At 29.5% G+C, this 23,885-nt stretch overlaps 1 protein-coding gene across 1 annotated transcript in view; it reads left to right on the top strand.

Moving 5' to 3' along the window:
* LOC136971725 (uncharacterized) overlaps window positions 1-23,142 on the top strand; it is a 49,910-nt gene extending 26,768 nt beyond the window's left edge. Inside the window, 8 exon segments of the mRNA XM_067266210.1 lie at window positions 3,151-3,291; window positions 8,870-8,998; window positions 10,007-10,161; window positions 12,884-12,981; window positions 16,544-16,745; window positions 21,658-21,714; window positions 21,807-22,060; window positions 22,062-23,142. Coding sequence (XP_067122311.1) covers window positions 3,151-3,291; window positions 8,870-8,998; window positions 10,007-10,161; window positions 12,884-12,981; window positions 16,544-16,745; window positions 21,658-21,714; window positions 21,807-22,060; window positions 22,062-22,671 — 1,646 coding nt within the window. The 3' untranslated portion in view covers window positions 22,672-23,142.
* Window positions 23,143-23,885: the final 743 nt, after the last annotated feature.

The raw sequence follows: 23,885 nt of genomic DNA on the forward strand, positions 1-23,885 counted from the left end.
ACTGTTTTAGATAAATGATCAGCTTTTTTAAAAATTAGTAAACATTTTTTATTGTAATAAAATATTAGTTACAAAGATTGTAAATAAAATTTTAATTTATAATTTTTTTAGAATCGAGGAGGATTATATTTAAATTTCGCTAAATATAAATAGTTGTCTGATTTACATGTAAAAAGTAGTTTATAAAAGTAACTATTATTTATTAAGTGACTAATTTTTCAAATTAGTGTAGAAAATCCTCACTTAAGATTGTAATCATTGTTAAATTTTCTTTGTAAAATTAATTTTACTGTTTGTACAGTATTCTATAAGTTATTAGAAATTGCAACATTAGGTGAGGACTTGCTGAAATACAGAATATTATTTTGTATAATAGTAAAAAGTAAATAATAATTTATTAATAGAACATTGGAATTTATATTGTCTATTTTAAGTAATTTAACAGTTTGCAAGAATTAATTTGCTGTTTAAAATATGAACTTTGTTTGCTACATTAATAAATTACCGTAAGATAAATTTTGTAATTGCTAACTAACTTTGTATTTATTTATAAAATTACAGCTCTTTCAATAGTCAGTATTTATTTACAGTAGTAACCATAGAAATTGCATCATCTATAAGGACACAGAAAGCGCACAACAGATGTGCAAAGAAGCATATTTAAGCTATGATTGCAATTTGTAATGATAGCCTGTGTAGAAAAGAGAAAAATCAAATAAGAGTAAACAAAAAATGTAATTTATTGCATATAACGCTACATTGAATTTAACTGTGTTGTTTTACATTATAGTCTTACCAATACTGTCAATGAGCGCTACTGCAAGAATTTGTCATTTGTAGTTATGGAATAAAAAAAAAGGTTCACAGCATAAGTAGATATGTAAAGCACAACATGAACAATTATTTCTTGTTGAATAGGATTCTAATATTTAACAGGGTCACCTCAAACCTTAATAGCAGCTTTGCAGCTAGCATAGTGGATGAGTTTTTTCAAGTATTCTACACCAGGCTCATGATACCAAACTTTTCTAATTCACTCCTGTAGTTGCTGTTTATTTTTATTTGTATTTCTGCAGTTTTTGTTCTCATAATATGCCAACAGTTCTAAATAGGATTGAGATCAAGACCTAGCCAACTGAAGTATATAATCTTGGCTTCTTAATATTTTTACCTAAATGACAATGATGCTAACAACTATGCTTTATCTGTAGTTATTATCTGGTGTGGTGATATGGTGCAATGACATCCTGGAAAACACAGGATTGTGTGTCACAAAATTGTTCCTTGCATGTTGAAATTAGCTTGTCAAGATTTTTTTATAACACTGAATTCATAGACACATTGATAGTTTGTTCTGTCCATTTACAAATGTGACTGTGAATGCAGAATGCTACAAAATATCTTCTCTACCAAACTGATTCAACAATCAAGGAATAATTTTGTGACATGAAATCCTGTGTCTTCCAAGATCACTCAGTACCATGTCACATCAAGATGATGATTAAAACATAATGTACCCTTTCTCTGTGATGTGAAAACAATGCTGCTTAGATAAAAAAAAATTCCTACAAAATTCCAATTTCCCGATCAGATGCCTAAGCTGGCCAGTTCTGATTTCGACTAGTCATGTTCAATATCAAAAACATCTTCGATCTATATAAATGTTATATAATTGCGCTTTGATTATTAACACCATTCATTGTCAAAGTATTGATTATTAATTGATTAATCACTCACATTTTCTAAAAATATTAACTTCTCATTGGAACTGACATTGCCATTATATATAAGAATTTCAAATATAATGTATATAGTGTCTCAGACTTTTTTAACTGTTGACCTTTCAAAGATTCCTGATTTCTCAAACTTTTACTGCCTCCTTCTTGATTTGCTGATACAGTTAATAATGATATTTTAATTAACTATTATTATCTGATGAGTCAGTATTAATCCACACATTGTTTTCATAGAAAAGTCTACTTACAGTGTGCAAATTTACAACGTTCTAAATTGTCATATACGTGATCCATTGGACTAATAATTTTTAATGAATTGTTTTCAATTGACTTTCCCTAATCAACCCCTGAAAATGCCTTATCTCTCCCTGAGGTTGATATTGACTTTGATCGTTTTTGGGGACCTTAGTGTAAGAGCTCCGTAAAGCTATCTCTGTTATTCTCCCAATAGACCAACGGATCTTTCTGATACAGGCTTGGCAAAGAAAGCTAAACACTGCTGGAGGGAAAGGTGCATGAAATTTCTCTGGTTTGTTACTTTTTGTGGACTTTCCCACATGTTTGTGGACAGCCCACAATAATTCAAATTTTCTTTTGGTCTCTCAGATATTTTCTGTTTTGTTTTAAATCACCTAAATGTTTTACTGTTTTATTAAGGTAATCAATATGTCTGTTGAAAATTTAATTTTTTAAACTGCAGATTAAGCAAAGTTTGTATACCTCGTAATTTTGTTTCTTTTAAAATAGTTGGTAATTGTTAATCGCAAATATTAAATTTCAGTAATTCCCGATATCAGTAATCTCAAACATTAATAATGATATTAAACAGTATTTTTCCAACTTTGGTATCATAAGATATCACATTGATGGTTAGTTCAGTAATATTGAACACCGCTAATTTCAAGGGCACAGAAATTGCAGAGAACAACATGCAAATGAACTTCTAATACACTCCTGAAGTTACTGAGTTTGGTAACACACACACACAAATTATAAAATACTTTGAGTGTGTAATATATCGGCTAAATCAGTATTAACAACTTCATTATAATGATTGAAATAATGCTACACGAGAAAAAACACATGGGATCATGGTTCTCGTCAAACCAATTTTTAATACAAGACAGATCATTCAGAAGACTAATCTTAAAAGGACACTTTTAATTTGAAATGCATAATTAATTAATAGAAATGTTGCATTCAACAGACGGGCAAAGCAGCATTCCGTATAATAGTAACTTTGCACATCCGTCGAGTACTTTTTAATACTATAGATTATGCAATTTCTATGGCTGCTGCCATATTTAGTGTATGGTTTTTGAAATTTTTTAATAAATAAATAATGTCGAAAGTTAAAATCTATTATTATTAGAAAATATTCACGTAAAATTCAGATACATCTTTTCTTATATAGCAAATGACAATTCTCTCTTTTTGTGGACTGCTACTACCATTTCTTCATTAATCAGCAGCAGTACTGGAGTCGGTTCTGATGTCCAATATTCATCTTATGCTTTTGCTACTTTTGTCCCTTCCACTAACATAACTAAAACAGGTAGAAATTTATGCATGAATATCATATTTTAACCATAAAATTTAATTAATCTAAACTAACTTTTACAAAGATTTTAATTAATAATACTGTAAATGATATATAATAACAGGTTTTGTAGAAACAAGAAATATGTAGAAAGTATTATACTACAATTTTTTTGATAATTATAGAGAATATTAAATAGGTCATAGTGTTATTTTATTCTAAATTAATTTTAGATTTCAAACTATTATTTTTTCATATGTTTTAAAGATATGTTACATTAATTAAATAATTCATATATGGTTCAAGCAAATTACTGATAGATCTGGAAATGAATCTAAATATACCATATTCTATTCAAAAGTAAGACACAAGGGCCGGATTTACATAAGGGCATTTGGGGCCTGTGCCCAGGGCCCCCACAAAATAGGGGCCCCCACAAAACTTAATTTTTTTCTATTACCGCGACAGCCTAGTGTGGCCTAATCATGAGGGCAACAGGCAGAGAAAACCAAACCCGGGAAAAAACCTATGAAAAATTGGAAAATTTCGGGAAAAAATTTCACATAGGTATTTTTCAGTTAAATTAAAATAATTAGTTTACACAATAAAATATATGTATGTTTACAATAACCTTATTTTTAAATGAAATTTACAACTTCCTAGTTGAAATCTAATTGAAAGTACAGTATTTTGTGTAAATTTTCTAAATCATCAAATTTGCCTCCTCTTAAAGGGGGGGACCCCCACCGAATTTGTGCCCAGGGCCCCTGGATTGGTAAATCCGGCCCTGGTAAGATGCACTTTTTTCGTGTTTTAGTATCTCTGAAAATAAAACGTGTCTTATATTTGATGGCATTAGGTTTCTCATTTCCCAGTCTTTTGCTTGTCCCGGGATTCTGGGATAAAAGAACTGTTTCCTGGGAAAGCTCGAGATGGAATTAATTATTTTTAAGATGTACAAAATATCTTGAAATCAAATGACACAATTATTTTTCATTTTTTAAAGTAATTTAATACGTTCTGCAACCTCCAAAATCATATTAATAATGCTGTGTAAGATATATATTAAAAGTTAACTTTGAATTACATGGAAATTTTCACAAATAGAAAAAATTTATTAAAGTTTGCTGGAAACTACATACTAAAACAAAAAAAAGGCTTTGAATTGAGTTGAAAATTTAAAAAAAAAATGAACTTAGATCAAACTTTTAAGTTAGAAAGTAATTTTTGTTATTTAAATAAAACACAACACAAAATATTGTAAATTTTTATAATAAGATTTTAAACAGCAAAGATGGTCGATACTTTGATCACTCAATCTGGTTCTTACTTTAGTAATGAAAAGTCCTGATACTGAGAATGCCCCTTCCAATTCAATTAATGTGAGTGGAATTGTGTTTAATGCATTTAAGATAAGACAGATATTATGTATTTTTTTACCTGTAGCCTGGAAGATTTCTAGTTCGTTTTCGAGATTGTAGTACTTCTTTTGCTCTCTAGTATTCTTGATTTGTCTACCTCTGCTGCTTTAATAGAAACATTAAGCTTATAGCCCAATAATTCGGCACCTTGTTTGTCTTTAATAATCGGGTTTATGAAGAAAAACTTCATACTTGCAGACTTTGTACTCATTTGTATTCTTGCCCAATTTGCACAACCTGGCATAATGCAGTTATTGAAGCTACTGGGTGTGGTTAAAAATTAACACATCCTAAGCACAATTATTCCAGATATTACAGATTCTGACAAGTAAAGAATTTTCAGAGTCCGCCACAAATAAGCTACGTATTGATTATTGACCATTCACGACATGCCATAACAAGCAAACATTTAAAAAACTAATAAGTAGGTTTAAAGTTAATAAATAAAAATGTATTCTGACAGTTTATGTCAATTATACTTTCTATTTGCAAAATTTCCCCAACCTTAACATAAAAAGTGAACTTTTAAGAAATTTACGGGATTTCCTGGGACGAGAAGAATTTCCCGGGTTAAGAAAAGCCAGGATCCCGTTTGAGAAACCCTAGATGACACCGTAGATTTGATATAATACAAAATAATTAGTGACCTCTAGTGCCATGCATTTTATTTCCTTCTCACTAATTCCATTTAATGTGTCCTTTTAATGATTTTATTATATCAATATTTGTGATAGTAAGTATTTTAGAGGTTAATGTAGCTCAGTTTCATTAGTCTATTGCAGTAACATCATAACTACTTGGATAAAAATCCTAGAAAAAATTTGTATAGCACTTTTTCTAGAAATGTTGCATTTCCGATGCTTTAATGATACCGAGGAGATTGTGTATGAAAAGAAGCGAGCATTGAATCCAGTGTCAATTCACAAGAGCTAACACACAAAGTGAAAAGGTTTCTGACTTTGTACCGCAGACAGTGATATTTAATTTTACAGTGCACTAAATACTGAATGAATTCATGATATATTTGTGTAAATTTTTCATAAATAGATTAAAACATAATAATTACCGAATTTCGTCATTGGTCTCAATATAAGTTATTCCGAAAATATATGTAACTTAATTACTAAATCCAAGCCGAAAAGTTAAATTTTGTAATATTTTATATTTGTTATTAACAGTAATTTTAAATTTTAAATATTAAAAATATAAATAATATAATGTTATTCAACATTGAGGGTTTTTTAAAACTCCAAAAACAGTGTTTGTTTAAGTAGCAGTAATTTATTTAGGTATAATGACTTACTATAATAGGAAATAAATTTCAGAAATTTTTAATTACGACTTAGTGGTATCGTTTAACAATAATCTTTATGGAAAAACGTATTAGACTAAACTGTTTTATTAAATAAATGCAAAAATTAAATGTTTCGAATAAAACGTTTGCTTGTGTTTTGACCATTTTAACATTTAAAAAAATTATATTTTGCATTCTTACGTTTTGATGCTTTATTATATACACAAGCTGTCGCACAATACCGAGATTTCTAATTATTATATTTTTGAATGTAAATTTTGTATTTTGTTGAATTGATTATTGGTTAAATGATATACTCTTGTAGTTTAATTAATATTTTTCCTACTGACAAATCTTGTTTTTCTTTGTACTTATTTCATAATTCATTGTGATAAACAAATCAAACACTAATTTTACAAAATATTTTAACCTTTTCACAATCATGAATTAACTCTAAATGTAAAATATGATATTTAATGTATTGGTTCTATTTGTCGGTATAATGAATATTTCAGAGTTTCAAAATTTAACTCTCTTAATTTTGAAAATAATTTATTTTTCAAAAGTATTGAATACCCTTAATTAATTTATAATCATTGTCTGTCTCAAATTTTTAGATATATATTTTTGTTAATCACATTATAAAGCATTGTATTTCATGCAATTATTAATTAAACAATTTTTTAAATTCTTTATAAATTATATTTTAATGTACAAAATTCATTTTGGGCTTTTATTTGAAAATTATATTTTTAAGTTTTAGAGAAAATAATTTAACATATTTTAATGTAAAATGAATAAATAGTTTTTATCTAACAAAGTTAACTAATTTTGCATATAGAATTCCATTTACTTTGATTCATAATAGAATCTTGGGTTTAATCTTATCACTTTTACTTCAAAAATTTTCTTGGGGTATATTTAATCTGTCTCGCATATGTCAAGCCTTATCCCTCGCCACCTGGTCAAGCTCGCAATGGGCCCGCAAAAAGACCTTCGTAGGATAGAAAGAGTAAATTAAAATATCCAAAAAGTCGTTAGCTTTGACTTTTTATATTGAAATAGATTCATCAAAAAGTAATAAGCTCTTGCTAATTTACATCACACTTTAAACCCTAAGACCAGAATATGTGAATGAATTTAAAAAATGCAGATATTCCTTACTTGGATAGTTTAATATTTTATGTTTTATTTATACAGGGTGTCTGAAAAGTTTGTAGATTTCAAAAAATATCTTATAAAATTAACAAATCGGCATGTTATATTGGGATTTTGCACCAAAAGGCTTGTCATAAAAAAGAATTATTTTTTTTCCTTGCACGAGAAAAAATTTTAATTCAAATTTTCACCAACAGAAGACATTATTATCATCACACATTCGGAACGGCATGAAAAAAAAGAAGTCAAGATGGTATAGCATTTATTCATTTGCATTTACGAACATGCTACAACAGTAGTCGTTTAGCGTGCCCGCCATCACAACCAATGACGTTGTGCAACTGAGTCATAACATAATTCATAAATGCATGAAAGCATAATAAGATCTGTGGCAGTTTCACCAAGAAGTGCCTTATCCACCAATATCAAGATCGAATTTAATACATGCAGTAACTTGATTTGCACAAAGTACTGATGATATAGCTGCATACGGCTGCCTTTTTAAAGGATTTAAGTTTGCGTATGTTTGTGATGCAAATGGTATAGTGCTATCGGTGAAAATTTGAACTAAAAATTTTTCTTGTGTCAAAACAAGCCTTTTGATGCAAACCTCACTGTAAAGTGTCAATTTGTTGATTTTATATGATATTTTTTTAGTCTATGAACTTTTGGAACATTCTTTATATATATAAGAATAAAATTATATTACACACAACTTTTTTTAATAAAAAAATTGTATGTATATTCTTTTAGTATTTGTAAAAGTAAATGTTTAATTTTGATTTTTCAGATTTGTTTTATCAACGATAGTAAATGAAAAATGATATAAAACATGATTTTATTATTCATAGTTTATTGTATAATCAATTATTTTCACATGCTGTTAAAGTTTGTGTACATATAAAGTATTTGTATATTATATGCATGCAAATAGTTAATTTGCAGTGTAATTTAGTTGTCAATGTTAAAAGTAATTGGGTTGCAATTTTCACATAGCAGACCTATAAATTTCCACTGTCAAATATTCGTCCTTCATTAATCTTGAGAATGGTGTTAGATGAAAATTGAGACCAGATATAGAAAGCTTAACATCATATGAACTTCTGGTATGGATCGGAAGCCACACGATTTTGATTCAAAAGTTTTACCTTATTATGTAGAGCAGTAAGTTTGGTATAGAATTGACCCTTATGATAATTTAAATTAAAATACATTGGGACATTACAGCGCAATTGTAAAGTCCCTCTGCAGCGGGCAAGGAAACGGGAAGAGTTTTCAGGAAAGAAGTAATGGCATCACAAGCAACCCATCTGTCAAAAGAGTTAAAGTATGTTGTGATGTCATCACTCACTTTGAGCCATCTGGGAGTGGCCCACAGCAGCAGGACTTTACAATTGTACTGCATGACTAAAAATTGCAGCCCAGCATTGTGATGATGTCACAATAAGTAAATGCAATTTTTATATATCGGGTAGAAAATTCTTTTCTAAGTTCCAATGCCGAAGATTTAATTGAAAAATTTTTATTATTTTTACCATTTCTTGAATCGTTTTTACTTTTTTTCCTATTCATTACTTTAAGTTTATAACAAATACTGAATTTTTTTAATACCATTTTCTAGAGAATTGTGATCATTAATTGTGCTATCCTTGTAAAAACTGAAATTTTTAATAATAATAAATTTACTGTTACTTACCATTTATTTACTTTTTATTTTTAGAACCAACTTTTATAGTATTTGTACCAGTCAGCAGTACTTTTTTCCTGATTGTGGTGTTTACAATAATAGCTTTGACTTTCCTTGCAATTGGATTATTGGGACACTTATTGATATTTCATATATATCTCAGTAAGTATTATTGTTTATTTTACTTGTATTTACAATACAATAAATAATTTCTCTTGGAATTGTCCTAGAATTCAATATGAATGGATAATTTCATTATTTGCTAAAGAAATCATTCATATAACTTATTAAAAAATGTCTTTTAAGCTATGTTAATATTTTCCATAAGAATATATACAGAAGATCTTTTTACATTATTAATAATTTCATTATTTGAAAAATATGTATTCCTATTTCTTTCAGTCTAAATATATGTCGATTGAAATTTCAAAATTAAAAAAAAGGGATAAAAGTTATAGAGAAAGTATATACATCTTACTATATTTAGTAAAAAATTTATTACATGATTTATATATTTATAATAATATCTTATTTGCATTTTTCGGGCTGTAATTTTCAAAACTTGTAGACCTATAAATTCCTACTGGCATCTGTCTGTCCTTTCTTAATCTTGAGAATAGAGTTAGATAGATGAATATTAATACCAGATATGGAAAGCTTAGAAGTGGGAGGCCCCAATTAACTATATACAAACTTCCAATTTGGACCAGAAGTCACATTATTTCAATTCAAAAATTTTCTCCTGGTTGCAGTTAGATAGATGACTGGCATTATTCCATTGTTATTGGGAAAAGTATGATATACAGGGGCGAGGGACTACTAAAATTGAGAGCATTGAGATGACATCACAATAAATAACTGCTTGTTTCTAAGTTTCCTTTAAAGTTTTCTCTCTCAAACATTTATAAAGATAAGGTAATCAAACTGGTCATAAAGAATAGTTTGTTATTATAGAACAGTTATTTTAAATAATTTATACAGATATTAAAAACAATAGCATCATTTGTTATGAATTTATTACAGACAAAACTGTTAATTATTATCTTGATATAAAAAGAATTTCAACTTATATCTTAAATACAGTAGTATAATGCCATAGCTTTTAAAACTATCAAAGAAAATAAAATTAACTGCTATTATTTATTTTTTATTCCTTTTTTTTACCCTTAGTGTGCAAAGGTCTTTCTACTTATGATTATATTATACAGAAACGTGAAACAGCAACAGAATCTGCTTCAAGTAAACTTACTCAATGTGGACTTAAACACCATTTGAAAGATGAAGGAAAATTTTATTATTCATGCACACAAATATTTGCAAGAAAGGTAAGTTTTAAAACAGAATTTATAAATATCTATAGCCTATACAATAAAATCTGGGTTTAGTGGACAGCTATACTTAGCAGACAATATATGATTCCAGCATTGTAACAGGAGTAGTGATTTTTTTTTTCTTTTGATTAAGGGGACAATACCTTCTGCGGATAATAGACAAAAGTTTCTTATATTACCACTCTTAAACAGACAGTATAATGATTGCGTGTTTCCCACGAACAATAATAGAAAAGAACACGATCATCATCAGTGCCATTGCTTCGTACGAATTTTATTTTAAAATGGAGCAAATGACATTTTTTACAGTTTTGTTTTTTAGATAGTACTCTGACACTCTTGAAAGATATCATTAGCATTTTCCCTTGCATAGCGGATGAGAAGCATTAAGAAATTCAGAGTTTTGAAGACAAAAGATTAACAGAAGCAGAATGAATCAAATAAATCTAGTGTTGGGAAAATTGACAAATATCCTACTTGGGAAGCCTAGATAGCATAATCGGTAATGTTTGCGTAGCTTGTAGTACTGTAGTTGCAGTTTTGAGTGCTATTTCAGGTCAGATTTTTTAGATTTCTTTAAATTAATTGATCATTAATTTCTAATTATTAAATTATTACAAAATAACAATTTGGCACTGAAAATGTTAAATATGCTAATTAATTGAAATTATTTTTATGCAACGGATTCTTTGACTATTTATGATTTCTGATTTTATCACACATTATTTTCAAAAAAAGCATGTATATTTTACAATAGCTGACTGCTTTTTAAATAATTGTTAAGTGTATTAAAAAACTTCTGTAAATGGATAAATTCTTTGGTCCCAAGAATGTTAACTAAATCTATCTCACAAAAACAGTATACAATAGCTAAATGGGAAAATGCAAACATTATCCTATTATTCTAGAATCATAGTGATTGTTTGTTTCATTAATTATAGTTACAAAGATTCAAATTCTAATAGGTTTCATTTTTTAATAATAATGTGGAGAAGTTCTCTATAGCTTAGAGAGTTCTCCATGCATGTACAAATTGAAAATTGTATCCAATAAAAGAACCAAAAGTTTATTCCACTGTTCTTAAGTTCAGTTCAAAACATTCAACTATCACAATACATACCTTAATTCTCTGTCTCTCTCCTTCACCCACTATTTGTGATGTGCATAACCTGATAACAAAGAGGGGGAAAAAACACCTTGCTGCTCTTTGGGACCTACTTCTCACCACATCCTTTCTTTTCACTTGCCAAGCCAAAAATGCCCTTTCTGTCCTATAGGCTTGCACTATATTCAGGGCCCGCCAACATCGTCGAGCTCTAGGGAACTTGGATCCTACTGCTTGACCTTCCTAACCACAAGCCCATTTGGACGTACAAAAGGTCAACGACGAACTAAACCACATGGTCTCAAGACCATAATAATCATATAGAAAATTACTGTAAAACTAATTTTGTTGTCACAGAAACAAAATGTAATATGATTATAATTTTCTTTTAAAGATTATATATTTAATAAAATTTGTTTTTCTTTATCCTGAGAGTATTAAAAAATGAAATAGTTCTAAAACTTTAAGATTATTTTGTATATAATGAATATTGATTATTTTATTCTGGACTTGTATTAAAATAAGAAAAATATTTTAAAAATGATATTACATTTCTTTTCAGATTTAAATATAAATTTATAACTCAAGAAATATTCAAAATAAACTTTATTTATTTGTCTTTTTTTTAAAAAACTTTTTAATATATATTTTTTAGTATAGGTTAATAAGTGCAATGCATTTAAAAAAAATTCAGAGTTAACAAAATTCGGTGGAATATTTTTATAACAAATGTTTAGATTGTTTTTTCTTATCCTCCCTCCTTAGGAACCCATAATAAAATCTTTCAGCTGGACAAATATATTTATAACAAATTATCAGTTAACATTTCTTTTCTGTCAGTTCTGCAGTAATAGAATTCATGTAATTTTCACTTAACTGTAATTTCTTTCCCTATTATTCACAATTGTCTTTCTCCAGTTGGGTAGAATGAATTCAGAAGTAGCTAACAAGTTGCAGCTATACCTCAACAAGAGCTATGAGTTATAAGTACACGTATAAAGATGGTCATTTATACCATTTTAATTATGTTGTTTAGCTTATTCTTCACTTTAAGGTGCAAGGCACCAAGGAACATTCAGAGTAAGGTGTCGTTATCAGGTTCCTTCTAGTCAGTCTCCTCTGGTGTAAGAAACAAAAGTATAGGCTGAATATGATTTGGAAGTGCAAATTAAATTGACTACTTTGTTTGCATGAAATAAGTAACATACAACATTTTTTGATTTGCCTAATTATGAAGTCCACTTATGAAACAATTTATTATTAATACTGAAAGTTTGCTATCAGTCAAATATTTTTGAAGTTCAAATTCATTATAATGAGATTCTACTGTATATTTACTAATTAAAAAACGACAACTTGTTGCTCTAATGAGTTTATAAAACATTTTCCTAATTGGTTTCTGAAATTCGCTAATTGGTTACAGCTACAGAGTGTTCTGAATAGGGAAACTTTAATTATGGTCACTCTGTATATTTACATTTGATATAATGAATGAATGAGAAATTAATACATGGAAATATTTTGAATGAAAATATTACTTATTTAAAGGAAATTTTTATATTTTACTTAATAAAAGTAATAATTTCAAAATATTTTAAAATCAAATTTCAGGCAAATCAAATATCTCCTGTTCGTCAGGATGGTGTTATAAAAAAATCTGAAAAAGAAGAATGGGAACTGCAGCAAAATATAGATACTAAAGATAAAAGGTAATTATCAAAAATGTTTTTTTTAATGATGGTCAAATCAATGTGAACACATTCTAAATAATATAAATTCAATAGAATACAACTATTTATAAAGAGTTATAAATATAACATTGATTATTAAACAAGACATCAATTTCATATGAATGATTTAATTCAATGTTTTGTAATTTATTGAGAGCATAATTTTACGTGTATATATATTATTCTTATCTCAATACAGGTACTCCTCACTTTACGACTTATATGCTTAACGACCACTCGCACTTACGACCAATCGAGTTTCGACCTGCAATTCGGGGAATCCCCTTTCTCGGCTTGAGTGTCTGTCGGCGGCAAATGGTGACATGCGCACTAAGTGTACTATAATAGTCTTTTTATGAATAAATTTGAAGTTTGTTGCATAATTTGGATAATTTTACAATGATCCTATATTCCCGGCGCAAGCTAATCGCTTATCGACCAATTCGCTTAACGACGTAGTTGTTGGAACAGAACTCGGTCGTAAAGTGAGGAGTACCTATAATAACACGACATTTTGTTTTCTTATGTAGTTTATTTTTGAATTTGACAGATGTCAATTGGTTAGTTGTTGTTTTCAAATTCTGTGGACCTGTATATCATCCTTAAAGATTTGTTTACTACTTGTTGAAAAAACATTTTTGATATTTTTATCTATCTTCTCAAAAATAGATCTTTGTGAAAGTGTTTCATTTTTAATCTCCATTTGTTTGTAGTAGTTAGACAAATACGTTCAACTCTCTCTCTCTCTCTCTCTCTCTCTCTCAAAAAAAAAAAAAAAAGCTTTAGATTTTATAAATATAAATGAGAGAGCTGAAAAGTAACCATATAGCAATGAGATAGTTTCTTCATTTTTCAGAAATTGTAAAGTGAATATCTTCCCAAATTATTATTTGAATTTTTGGACTGCAATATGAGTATCAAACTATTCTTATTCATATGAAAGGGATGAGACAGCCAATCTTTTTGCCAAATTATATCTTTTTTCATACTAGACTTTCTTCTCTCTTCTAATTGTGTTAAGTTGACAAAAATTAACAGGAATATATAAATCTGTGAAGGTCAAATGCAATTTTTTCAGTTTATGTTTACATCATTGAAAATTTTCTACTCACTTTTTATGGATTTTGATATTTTTTATAGATTTCTGAAACTAATAGGTTCAGTTGTTTTATTTCTTCTTTATCAATTCACCTCGCATGTGTATTATTAAAATGTGCTTTATTATCATTGATTTTTAATTATATTTTTTCAATATAGAGCAATAGTGATTTAATAATTATTTGAATACCTTCCAAGTCCACCATAAAATAAACTTATATTACACTGTTTAGAGGTACTTGAATTTTCTATTTTTCTGTAAATGGGAAAGGTTGGAACTGCTGATTAGTGTAAAACACTGGTCTCTATGTAATTATATAAATATACCTTTTTTATATACACTTCCTTAAACCTATTACTGGCACATAACAGCAGGTGACAAACGTTTTCGAACTATCTTGCAGTTCTTCCTCAGGTCACCTAGCTTAGGAATGCTTCTGAACAGAGCGTATGGAATTCAATGGGATCGAATGTCATTTCGACGAAGTCAGTGTTGCCTGACATGTGTGGTCGTGTGCTGGTGGAGGTAGCTACGGGCCGGCATCTAATGGGTACTGCCAGGCCAGCGACAAACTCGGCTCCTCCTTTTGGTTGATGCACGTGGCTACCTGGCCGGCTTTATAGATGGCTATGGTTTCTAGCCACTTAAGATGGTCCTGGTGGGGTGTGTTGACGACGACTGCAGCTTTATCAAATTGTGCCTCGACATTCAGATCGGACGCATACGTAGCAAGGGCAGTAGCGAGCTGCCCATGCCGGATATCCGCTCGATGTACTCTTATACGGGTGTTTAAGGAATGCTTGGTAGAACCGATGTATAATAAGTCCTTGTCCCACCTGTTGTCTCTAATTGGGATGGAATAAATATCAGGGAGTCTGGTGTGATCTGGAGGGTCTTTTTCATTTCGTAGGATGTATATCTTATACACGCTATGCGCTGTAACAGGTTTAAGGAAGTGTAGATTTTACTCTGGTGCTGAAGTTAGAGTTAATTCTGTATACCTTTTTTTTTTAATGAAATAAAAGGTTGATGCTGCTATGGGACTTTGCTGTGTTCTTGAAGTGTATCTTCATAATCTGTCCTTTTTCATTTTTTTTTTATTTTTTGTGTTTAAAAATTTTGTATAATAGAATAATAAAAAGTATTTTACAATAGAAAAAGTAAGAGTGCATTAAAAATACATATTATCACGAAAGCAACATTTCCCAATAAAAAGAATAGCCACTGATGGGAATGATGCTCTTTAGTTTGATCATTTCATGCATTGTATGGTCTTGTGACATGAGTCATTTAAGTATCTCTTGATAGCTGTAAGGCATCTTCAAATATTGATTTGGTATGATGACAAGATTTATGATAAAGAAGCATCTGTTGTCTTAGATTTTAGATACAGAAAATAAAATAAATCCATAAAAGATCAACACTAGAATATGAAATAACAACATACAAGAAAAAAAATCAAATAATGCCAATATTACACCGGAAGAAGCCTTTAATGAAAAAGAAATGAAAGTCATTCAAATGTCATTCTGTTTTTGGGCTACAATTTGAAAAAATTGTAGACCTATAAATTCCCGCCGTCCATCTGTCTTTCCTTAATCTCGAGAATGGAGTTAGTTAGATGAAATATGAGACCAGATATGGAAACCTTAGGGATAAGAGGTTCTGAACTGTATAAGAACTTCCAATGCAAACTGGAAGTCATGTTATTTCAATTCAAAAATTTTTTCCTGAAAGGTGTTAGATAGATGACTGGCATGACTCTATTGTTAAAGGAAAAGTATGATGTACAGGGGCAAGACACTGCAGTACTAATTTAAAGTGGAGAGCATATATTTTAAATTAAATTAATTAAAAATATGACAAAAAATTGTAGCCGGCATTGTGGTGATATCACAGTAAATAATTGCTTGTTCTTTGTTTCTGTTTAAATTACTTATACCTGAGGAAACCTATAGTAAAAGCAGTAAAAGTGCTGTTTTTGTTTTTATTTTAATTTATATCCAATTACAGTAGGCAAGATTTAATTTGTCTGTAATTAGCAGTTATTGTTGTGTCTTATTGATGGAAATAATGCATTCAAGAAATTGTTTTTTTCAGTCATGCATGTAATGAGATACTGCAAGAATGATTTAACAATATCTATTCATGTCTGTTCCTTAGATATTCATTGATTTCACATCTTTCTGTAATGTAAAGTTTTTATATGCTGTCTGAGAACGAGTTGAATATAGGAACTAAAAAATGCATTTAACCTGTATTAAACTGCTTTTTTTATTGCATTTGTATTGTAACAGCTACTATAATCATCTGCTCCTAAAATATATTGTTTCAGAATAATTCTTATCGAACTGTAGTTAGTTTTTTTGGAGTTTACCTTCCATTCATATATATAAATTAAAGAAAGAAATATTTATATAAAATTATTATTATTTTTTTCAGTTTGCCTGAATATCTCCCAAAACCAAACATAACCGCAAATTTAGATAATGGCTACGTATTGGAGAATACAGGTGATTATTTCTTGGAACATTGTGTGGGTGATGTTTACATTGGCAGTCCCCATAGAAGGCAACAGTATTTAGAACCCATATATAAACGCACAAAAAGTAAACCACAGATTACCATTTCTGTAGAAGAAAAGGTAAGAAAATTCAGTATATATGATTAATTACTTAATATTGATTCCTTAATTATAATATATCTATATTGCCAAATTTGCTATACTTTGTAGTGTCGTGTTATGTGATGATAGCTATTACTATTAGTGTTTAATTTAAATTCACAATTTCAAAAGTAAAGTATCAAAAAATGTTAAATATTTTCAATATAAATTACTGATAATGGACCAATATTAATACTATATAATTGAAATTTTAGTGGGAAAAATTCCTGTTGTTAAAAGGTTAAAAGAATAGTTATTAAATAAGACCATAGAAATGTTTCAAGATATCTTCATTTGATTTAGAATTCTAATCAACAGAATTAATATGACTTTCAAAAATCAGAAATGTTACTTAAATTTCTTGATGGTTTTTAAATATGTTGAAATTTTTATGGCATAAATGTGCTTCTGTCTTGAAAACAATTCGTGATTAAGTAAATTGAAAATCATCACAGTATCGGAGACCGGGTCAAAGGTTGTGTATTATTTAAAAAGGGTTCTCCAACTATATAAAAGTTTGAGTCGCAACTGATAAATGATCCATATAACAGCGTGTTTTTAAATTTACATTTAAATTTGTAAATTTTGGTCTTAAAATATATCCTATTTACAATATTTAATTGAGTAATAATCATCAATCATTTACAACTGTCAGTTTTGAAATGTTCTAGGTTTTATAACAAATTTTTAATATACAATAATAAAAGAACTTGCAAAAATTTCAGTTAATTATCTTACTATCTTAAAATTGATTATTTTTTTTATTAATTAATGTTGTTTGAACAGAACTGTGTTATTGATTATGTTAAAAGTTTTTATAAATTATTATAGTATTATATTAGAGTAAATAATATTACACATAATCCTGTTTCAGTGTGTATATGACAACCTGAGAGAGAGAATGATCCATGTCAATAAATTCTATCTGCTTAACGACCAATCGAGTTTCGACCTGCAATTCGGGGAATCCCCTTTTACAGCTCGAGTGTCGATCAGTGGCGAATGGTGACATGCGCACTAAGTGTACTATAATTGTCTTATAGTACTACAATAGGCTAATAGTGTACTATAATAGTCTTTTTATGAATAAATTTGAAGTTTGTTGCATAATTTGTATAATTTTACAACGATCGTATATTCCCGGTGCAAGCTCCTCGCTTATCGACCAATTCGCTTAACGACGTAGTCGTCGGAACGGAACTCTGTCGTAAAGTGAGGAGTACCTGTAATTAACAAAAACTTTTACACCCTATTTCCCATATTTTCTTCTTTTGGCCCGGGATGATAGGATACTGTAACAAGCTTAAGTTTATACATTAAATTGGGAAGATTTTTTTCAGGTTTTCTTTATTAAAAAAGTAGGAAAATCTCAAATTAACATGGATCATTATTGCACTCCATATTTGTTTCAATAATTCAGTCTGATCTATATAAGATAATGTTTTATTGCATTTTTGGTACACATAAGGACTGTTACAATAGAAATATGTAAAATTCAAAAGGTAATAACTTCTTTATTTCTAATGTAATCAGAAAGATTTTACTTTTATTTAAAAGTTTGTGTTTTAAAATATGATTATTTAAGTCTTAAATGTACTGTAACATTTAAGTTTCGTTCCATTCCATTCCAAGTTTCTTTTGAATGTTCTTCATAAAATTTTCGACAGTATTTCCTTCAATCACTGTGATTGCTCTTTTCCACTTCAGAGAAAAATCATTAATGTCTTTTGCTGTTTGTTCTGATTATTTTTTACAAAATCTAACTAAAAAATCTATTGGTTGGCATTGTGACACATTTGGTGCATTCAAGTCTCTTGGTATAAAATCGACTCTGTGCTGTTCCAGCTAACCTACTGTGGATTTTGCATAATGTATTGTTACCAAATTTGGTCAGAACAAAGTATAGCCACCATGATTTCTAAAAAGGAAAATTATGTTTATTTAAATATTCACTAATATTTTCTTTTGTCACAAATGACAAACTTTTGAATTCACACTGGCAAATTGCTTGCCTCGTCAGATATTTTGATCCAAACTTTTTGACGCCAATTGATGCTTGAGATTCTGGTAGAACTTCTTCTTCAAATGCTGTATAATAGCCCTGGAAATGTTGAGAAGTCAGCCATATATTTCGTCGTATAAAACCAAACAAGTATTCTTCTTGCCAATTAAAGAAGATAATTAAAACTAGAGCTCTGAAAAACAAAGATTACAATTTTTGTCACTTTAGGTATTTTTTGTTTTTTATATGATCTCATACTTTTACCTTGCTTAGCCCTTTGAACCATTGTTTGATTAGTTTCACATTTTTTTTTTTGCAACATCTGTCACTGACATACTGGGATTTTTTGGAAGTAACTTTGATTATCTTTTCGTCGAGTTGTGAGCTTCAAAAACCATATTTTCCACTGAAACAGACAATGTCTTACAATACCAATTTAACTCTCATCCGCCATATTTTGGGAAATTTGTAGCTCTTTTGCTTTGAAATGTCTTGTTGACAAATGGCTGGAAAATCTAGAAAAATCAATCGTTTTTTGCTGGTATAACTAAAGTAACTGATAACAAAATTCTTATTTTAATTATTTGAATTATAAATAATAAACTAAAAAGTTAATGTCTTTAATGATAAAATTCTGTAAAACTCAAGTCTTTACTTAGTCATTAATACTATTTACACACACAGCAAAATAGAAGCAGATTTTACCTGAACTGAGGAGCTGTAGTCTTTTGGATCATATAGTAGAGATTTGTAATAGTAGTGAACTAGCAGAATATAAGCAAGAATTTTCCTAAAATCAACCATTTTTTTTGGTAACTTATTGGTTTCGTTCTCACTGATTCTTTTGGCTTGTAAGCTTCAAGCTGATTTGGCTAGATCAACCTCCTCGAAGGTTTCTTTGGAAAACTATTCCTTATATGACATAATGGTGGAACCCTTATGAAACTTTAAGGCGCTCATTTTTGAAATCTTAACAGGTTCACTACTGGTATTTTTTGTCTTTTTTTATTAAAATGTGTTTTAATCTATTGAAGTCCAAAACATTATTTGCAGCTTTGAAAACTTCAAAACGATTGTCGTTTTTTTACACGATACCAACTTCTGCCATTCAGTTGAGGTGTATATGCATAGTCATCCTCTGGGCTTTTTCTTCATTTCCAATGTCCGTGTCATTTGGGAAAAAAGTGTGTTCACTTACCAAAAAATTGAAATTAATTTCTTGCAGTTGGGGAATTGCATTAACAATATACATGAAACAAAAGACAACATTCCAGTTGTGATTTTGACTTCTGCTGAAAGTAATCAGTATTTTTATATTGGTAATGTAGCAAGCTGCTAATTTTAGCACTCTCTCTTCCTCCTTTGGTTTCGTGCCATTCGTTATTACACGCTCTTACCATCCAGTGATGGTAGGTAACAATTCATTCCGAAATATAGGTCCACATTAGTAAAGATAAAATGCTTCCTCGGTAGACATGTACGGGGCCTAACTTACAAGCATACGTTGCAAATCAAAAGTTAGTGAGGCTTCTGTGTTAGTGGAGTCAGACATGCATAGTTTTTTTTTTTAGTTCATTTTCGACATTGTTTGTGTTTTCTTGGCGATGATTTCTCTTGTTTTCCATTTCCTGCCTTTTCTTTGGATCTGTTTTTTCGCTTTAATCACGACATTGTAGTTATCATAGAGTTTTCATGTGTCATGTGCCATATATATATATATATATATATATATAATTTAGAGCCAAGCACAGAAAAAGGGATTGAAATCAAGTTTAAATATCCTGGTGTAAATCCATTTATTTTTTTGCATGTGGACAATTCTCCTCTCTACTTTCTTGCGTAGTATAGTTCATATATTTTAGATATTGACAGGAAATACCTACATCCAGACTTAGACATTATGGGCAAAGAAAAAGTGATATCATATTTGGGAAATTTTAATATGATTTTTTATGAAGTTCACTGTATCATCTGGTATTTTATTTGATGCAGGCTGCTTACCTCTTTTGTCAGAAGGCATGTTCTCACATTGTTGCTTTTTGTGCAGAGTGTAATCCATACTTTTGTTACTAATTTGCTGATCTGAAAATTTTCATCTCCTTGATTCCATTTTATTCCACATACTTTGTTAAAAACACTATTATTTCAAATGAAAAAGAGAAAACAGGTATGCTTGATGTTACTTTGATATTCACTAATGCTCTTCATAACCCATTCAATTAGATTATGCAATAGCGATCTCGTCGACGTCAAGCAGTATAACAACAAATTCAACTTGGATCTGTATTATAGTTGCTTTTAAGTAAACTCCACATGCTAAAGCTATAACACCAAAAACCGGACTTGGATCACTCTTGCCCTGAGGTTGCCACATATATATTTATATATATTATTTAATTTTAAATTAAAAATTCATATTGTTGTTAATATTCTGTCCCAAAATAGTTGTTACATTTATCATTTATTCCTTGTTGGCATAGAAACTTCATTTTCTAATAAATAGAACTAAACTATCTAATGCATATAACTTATTTTTAATTTTATTATAATTTGTGTCAAAGGCGATGTTTTCAAAAAAAGCACCCACCGTCATTCCGTATTGGAGAAAGAAGGTGAAACCACACGTTAAAATTGAAATGAAGAAAAACTTAATGGGGAAAATCACTTCTCGAGTAGCATTAAATGTAAATCTCGAGGCTTGCATATCGATCGATTTATTTTACCACAAATGAATAAAAGTCGAACCTTTCTTTGATGTAAATTAAGAAATGTAATAACTATTTTGGAGCAGAGAGGATAAAATTTGTTTCTAAATATTTTCTGTTTACAGTATAATGTGCTTTTTAAATATTGTTAAATCAAATAATAAAATTCTGATGTATAATTTAGCAAGAGAAAAATTCAGAAAATGAACAAGCACCTTCAAGTAAAAATGAAACTTCTTCAGGTAATAAATTTATTTTCTTTATTAAATAATTTGGTTATGAAATATAAACATATTTTTTTTTTTTTGGTAAATTATTATTTCTTATTTTAACGCAGGTATTCTAAGAAGACATAAATGCCCATCACCTTCTCCTTTGCTCTCACCAATTATAGAAGGTGAAAAATTGACTGGTACTGGGAGACTTAGTTGGAAGTCTAGATCTGTTTCTGAACAATCTTTAAACGAATTTGATGACGAAGAATCTGAATCATCTTTTAGGACGAATATTCCAATGCATAATAATTTAGAAGACAGCTGGGGAGCAAAAGAATGTGGCAGTCTGAGTAATCTCTTCTTTTCAGTCGAATCAAGACGTCGAAAACACGGATCAAATATGTAAAGAAATGCACGACGAAAATGGCTTCCAAGAAATTGTGATTCCATCTTTGCCTTGTCAAGAATGTAAAGAAGATCACGATAACGAAGTAGACGATATTAAAGAACGGAAAGATACTTTCTTGGAAGGTGATCACTGGGCTTTTATTCCTCACGTAGACGGGCGACTCTTTAGAAAAAGTGAAAATAATAATTACAACGCTCCGATCGGTGCTCACGTGTCGGATCTTTATCCGTATAATCTCACACGGTGCAAATCCGAAGACGAACTAATGTTAAATCAAAGAAATTCCAAATTGCAAAGAAGGTTCTCGGAAAACGAACAGCAATGGCAGTTACACGACGACCTGTCGTTCACGCAACCGATTAACGGATACGTTATGAACAAGGGAAACAATATTGCATCTTCCGCTTTTCTGTACATTAAAGAATCCGAAGGAGGATTGGAGACGCCGGAGGTCATTATTTCCACGTCGAAAAAGTCTAGTCATCCGGACGGCATCGGTCACGCAGTCTTTCAGCATCGAGATTGTTGGGTGGGCGATACAAAATACAAACACAATACGAAACAAGTATTATAAAATAATCGTTGGCATAATACTACTTTACAAAACAGTTTTGAGAGAAAGGTGTTCCTATATTGTTGTCCTTCCACAATGTAATTAAAAACAGTTTCATATTATATCTAAGTACAGTTTAGCATTTGCATTTACATACTTTCTATTCAGTTTAAAAGAAATTTTTTCAAAACATTGGTATAAATGGGTGGACATAAAAAACAAAAAAAAAACAAGTCATCTTCTTTTAGGTCATCAAACTAACATGCTGATTATTAATACTGCTCAAATATCTGTTGTCTAAACAATTTTTCATTCCAACAGATTTTATTAGAATAGAATCTTTATACTGTTATATCAAAATGAATTTCAAATTTATGCTTGAAAAGTTTGCAAGTACTTTTTCAATCATTTGTATGTGTAATAATCCCTTTTCCCATTTGATGTACTAATTGTGAAGTCAATAAAAATATTGTCTATATGGAAAAGTAAAAATGCATTAAGTGTCTAATAACAACAGATTAATTTTTTGTGTCAAGTTTTATAGTTTTTACAATACATTTCTTAGTTTTTTGATTTAGTTTATTTTATTTTTGGAAGGGAAAAATACATTATATATATATATATAAATATAAACATCTCAAAATCCAATATTTTATAATGAAATCAAATGATTGCCAGATTTAAATTGGGTTACTTTATTTCTACTATTAATAATCAATTAGTGATTAATTTGGTACTAGAGGTAGGCATTAGGTGCCATCTCTTCCAGAATATTCCAAATTAGTTTATTAATAATTAATTAAATTTAACGAGAGACGTCACCTAATGCCCTACCTTTAGTACCAAATTAGTATTTAATTACTAATGGTAGCAGTAAAGTAGCCCAATTTAAATGTGGCACAGGTTTGGAGAAAATAGTTGCGAAATTGTTATTACTTTTATATTGGAGATAATTAAAACTACGGAGATTTTATTTGTAGTTTTAATTATTAAACACAAGGCAGACTATTTTTTGACAGCTCCATTGATTATAATTATGTAATTCAAGGTATACATTTACCTGCAGTAGTTCACCTCCACTCTCTTTGGAAAATGGTCTCATATATATAGGGTGTGAGAAAAAATCTGGACTGAGTTTAAAGCATTATAACTTTAGAACTCAAAAAGACAATTTTAAAATCTTTGCACCGAAAATTACATCATTACGCGTGCTCGGTTGCGGCACGTAAAGTTTT

This window comes from Centruroides vittatus, unplaced genomic scaffold (genome assembly GCF_030686945.1).
Source record: "Centruroides vittatus isolate TY-2023 unplaced genomic scaffold, ASM3068694v2 contig_1052, whole genome shotgun sequence".
Taxonomy (NCBI): Eukaryota; Metazoa; Arthropoda; class Arachnida; order Scorpiones; family Buthidae; genus Centruroides; species Centruroides vittatus.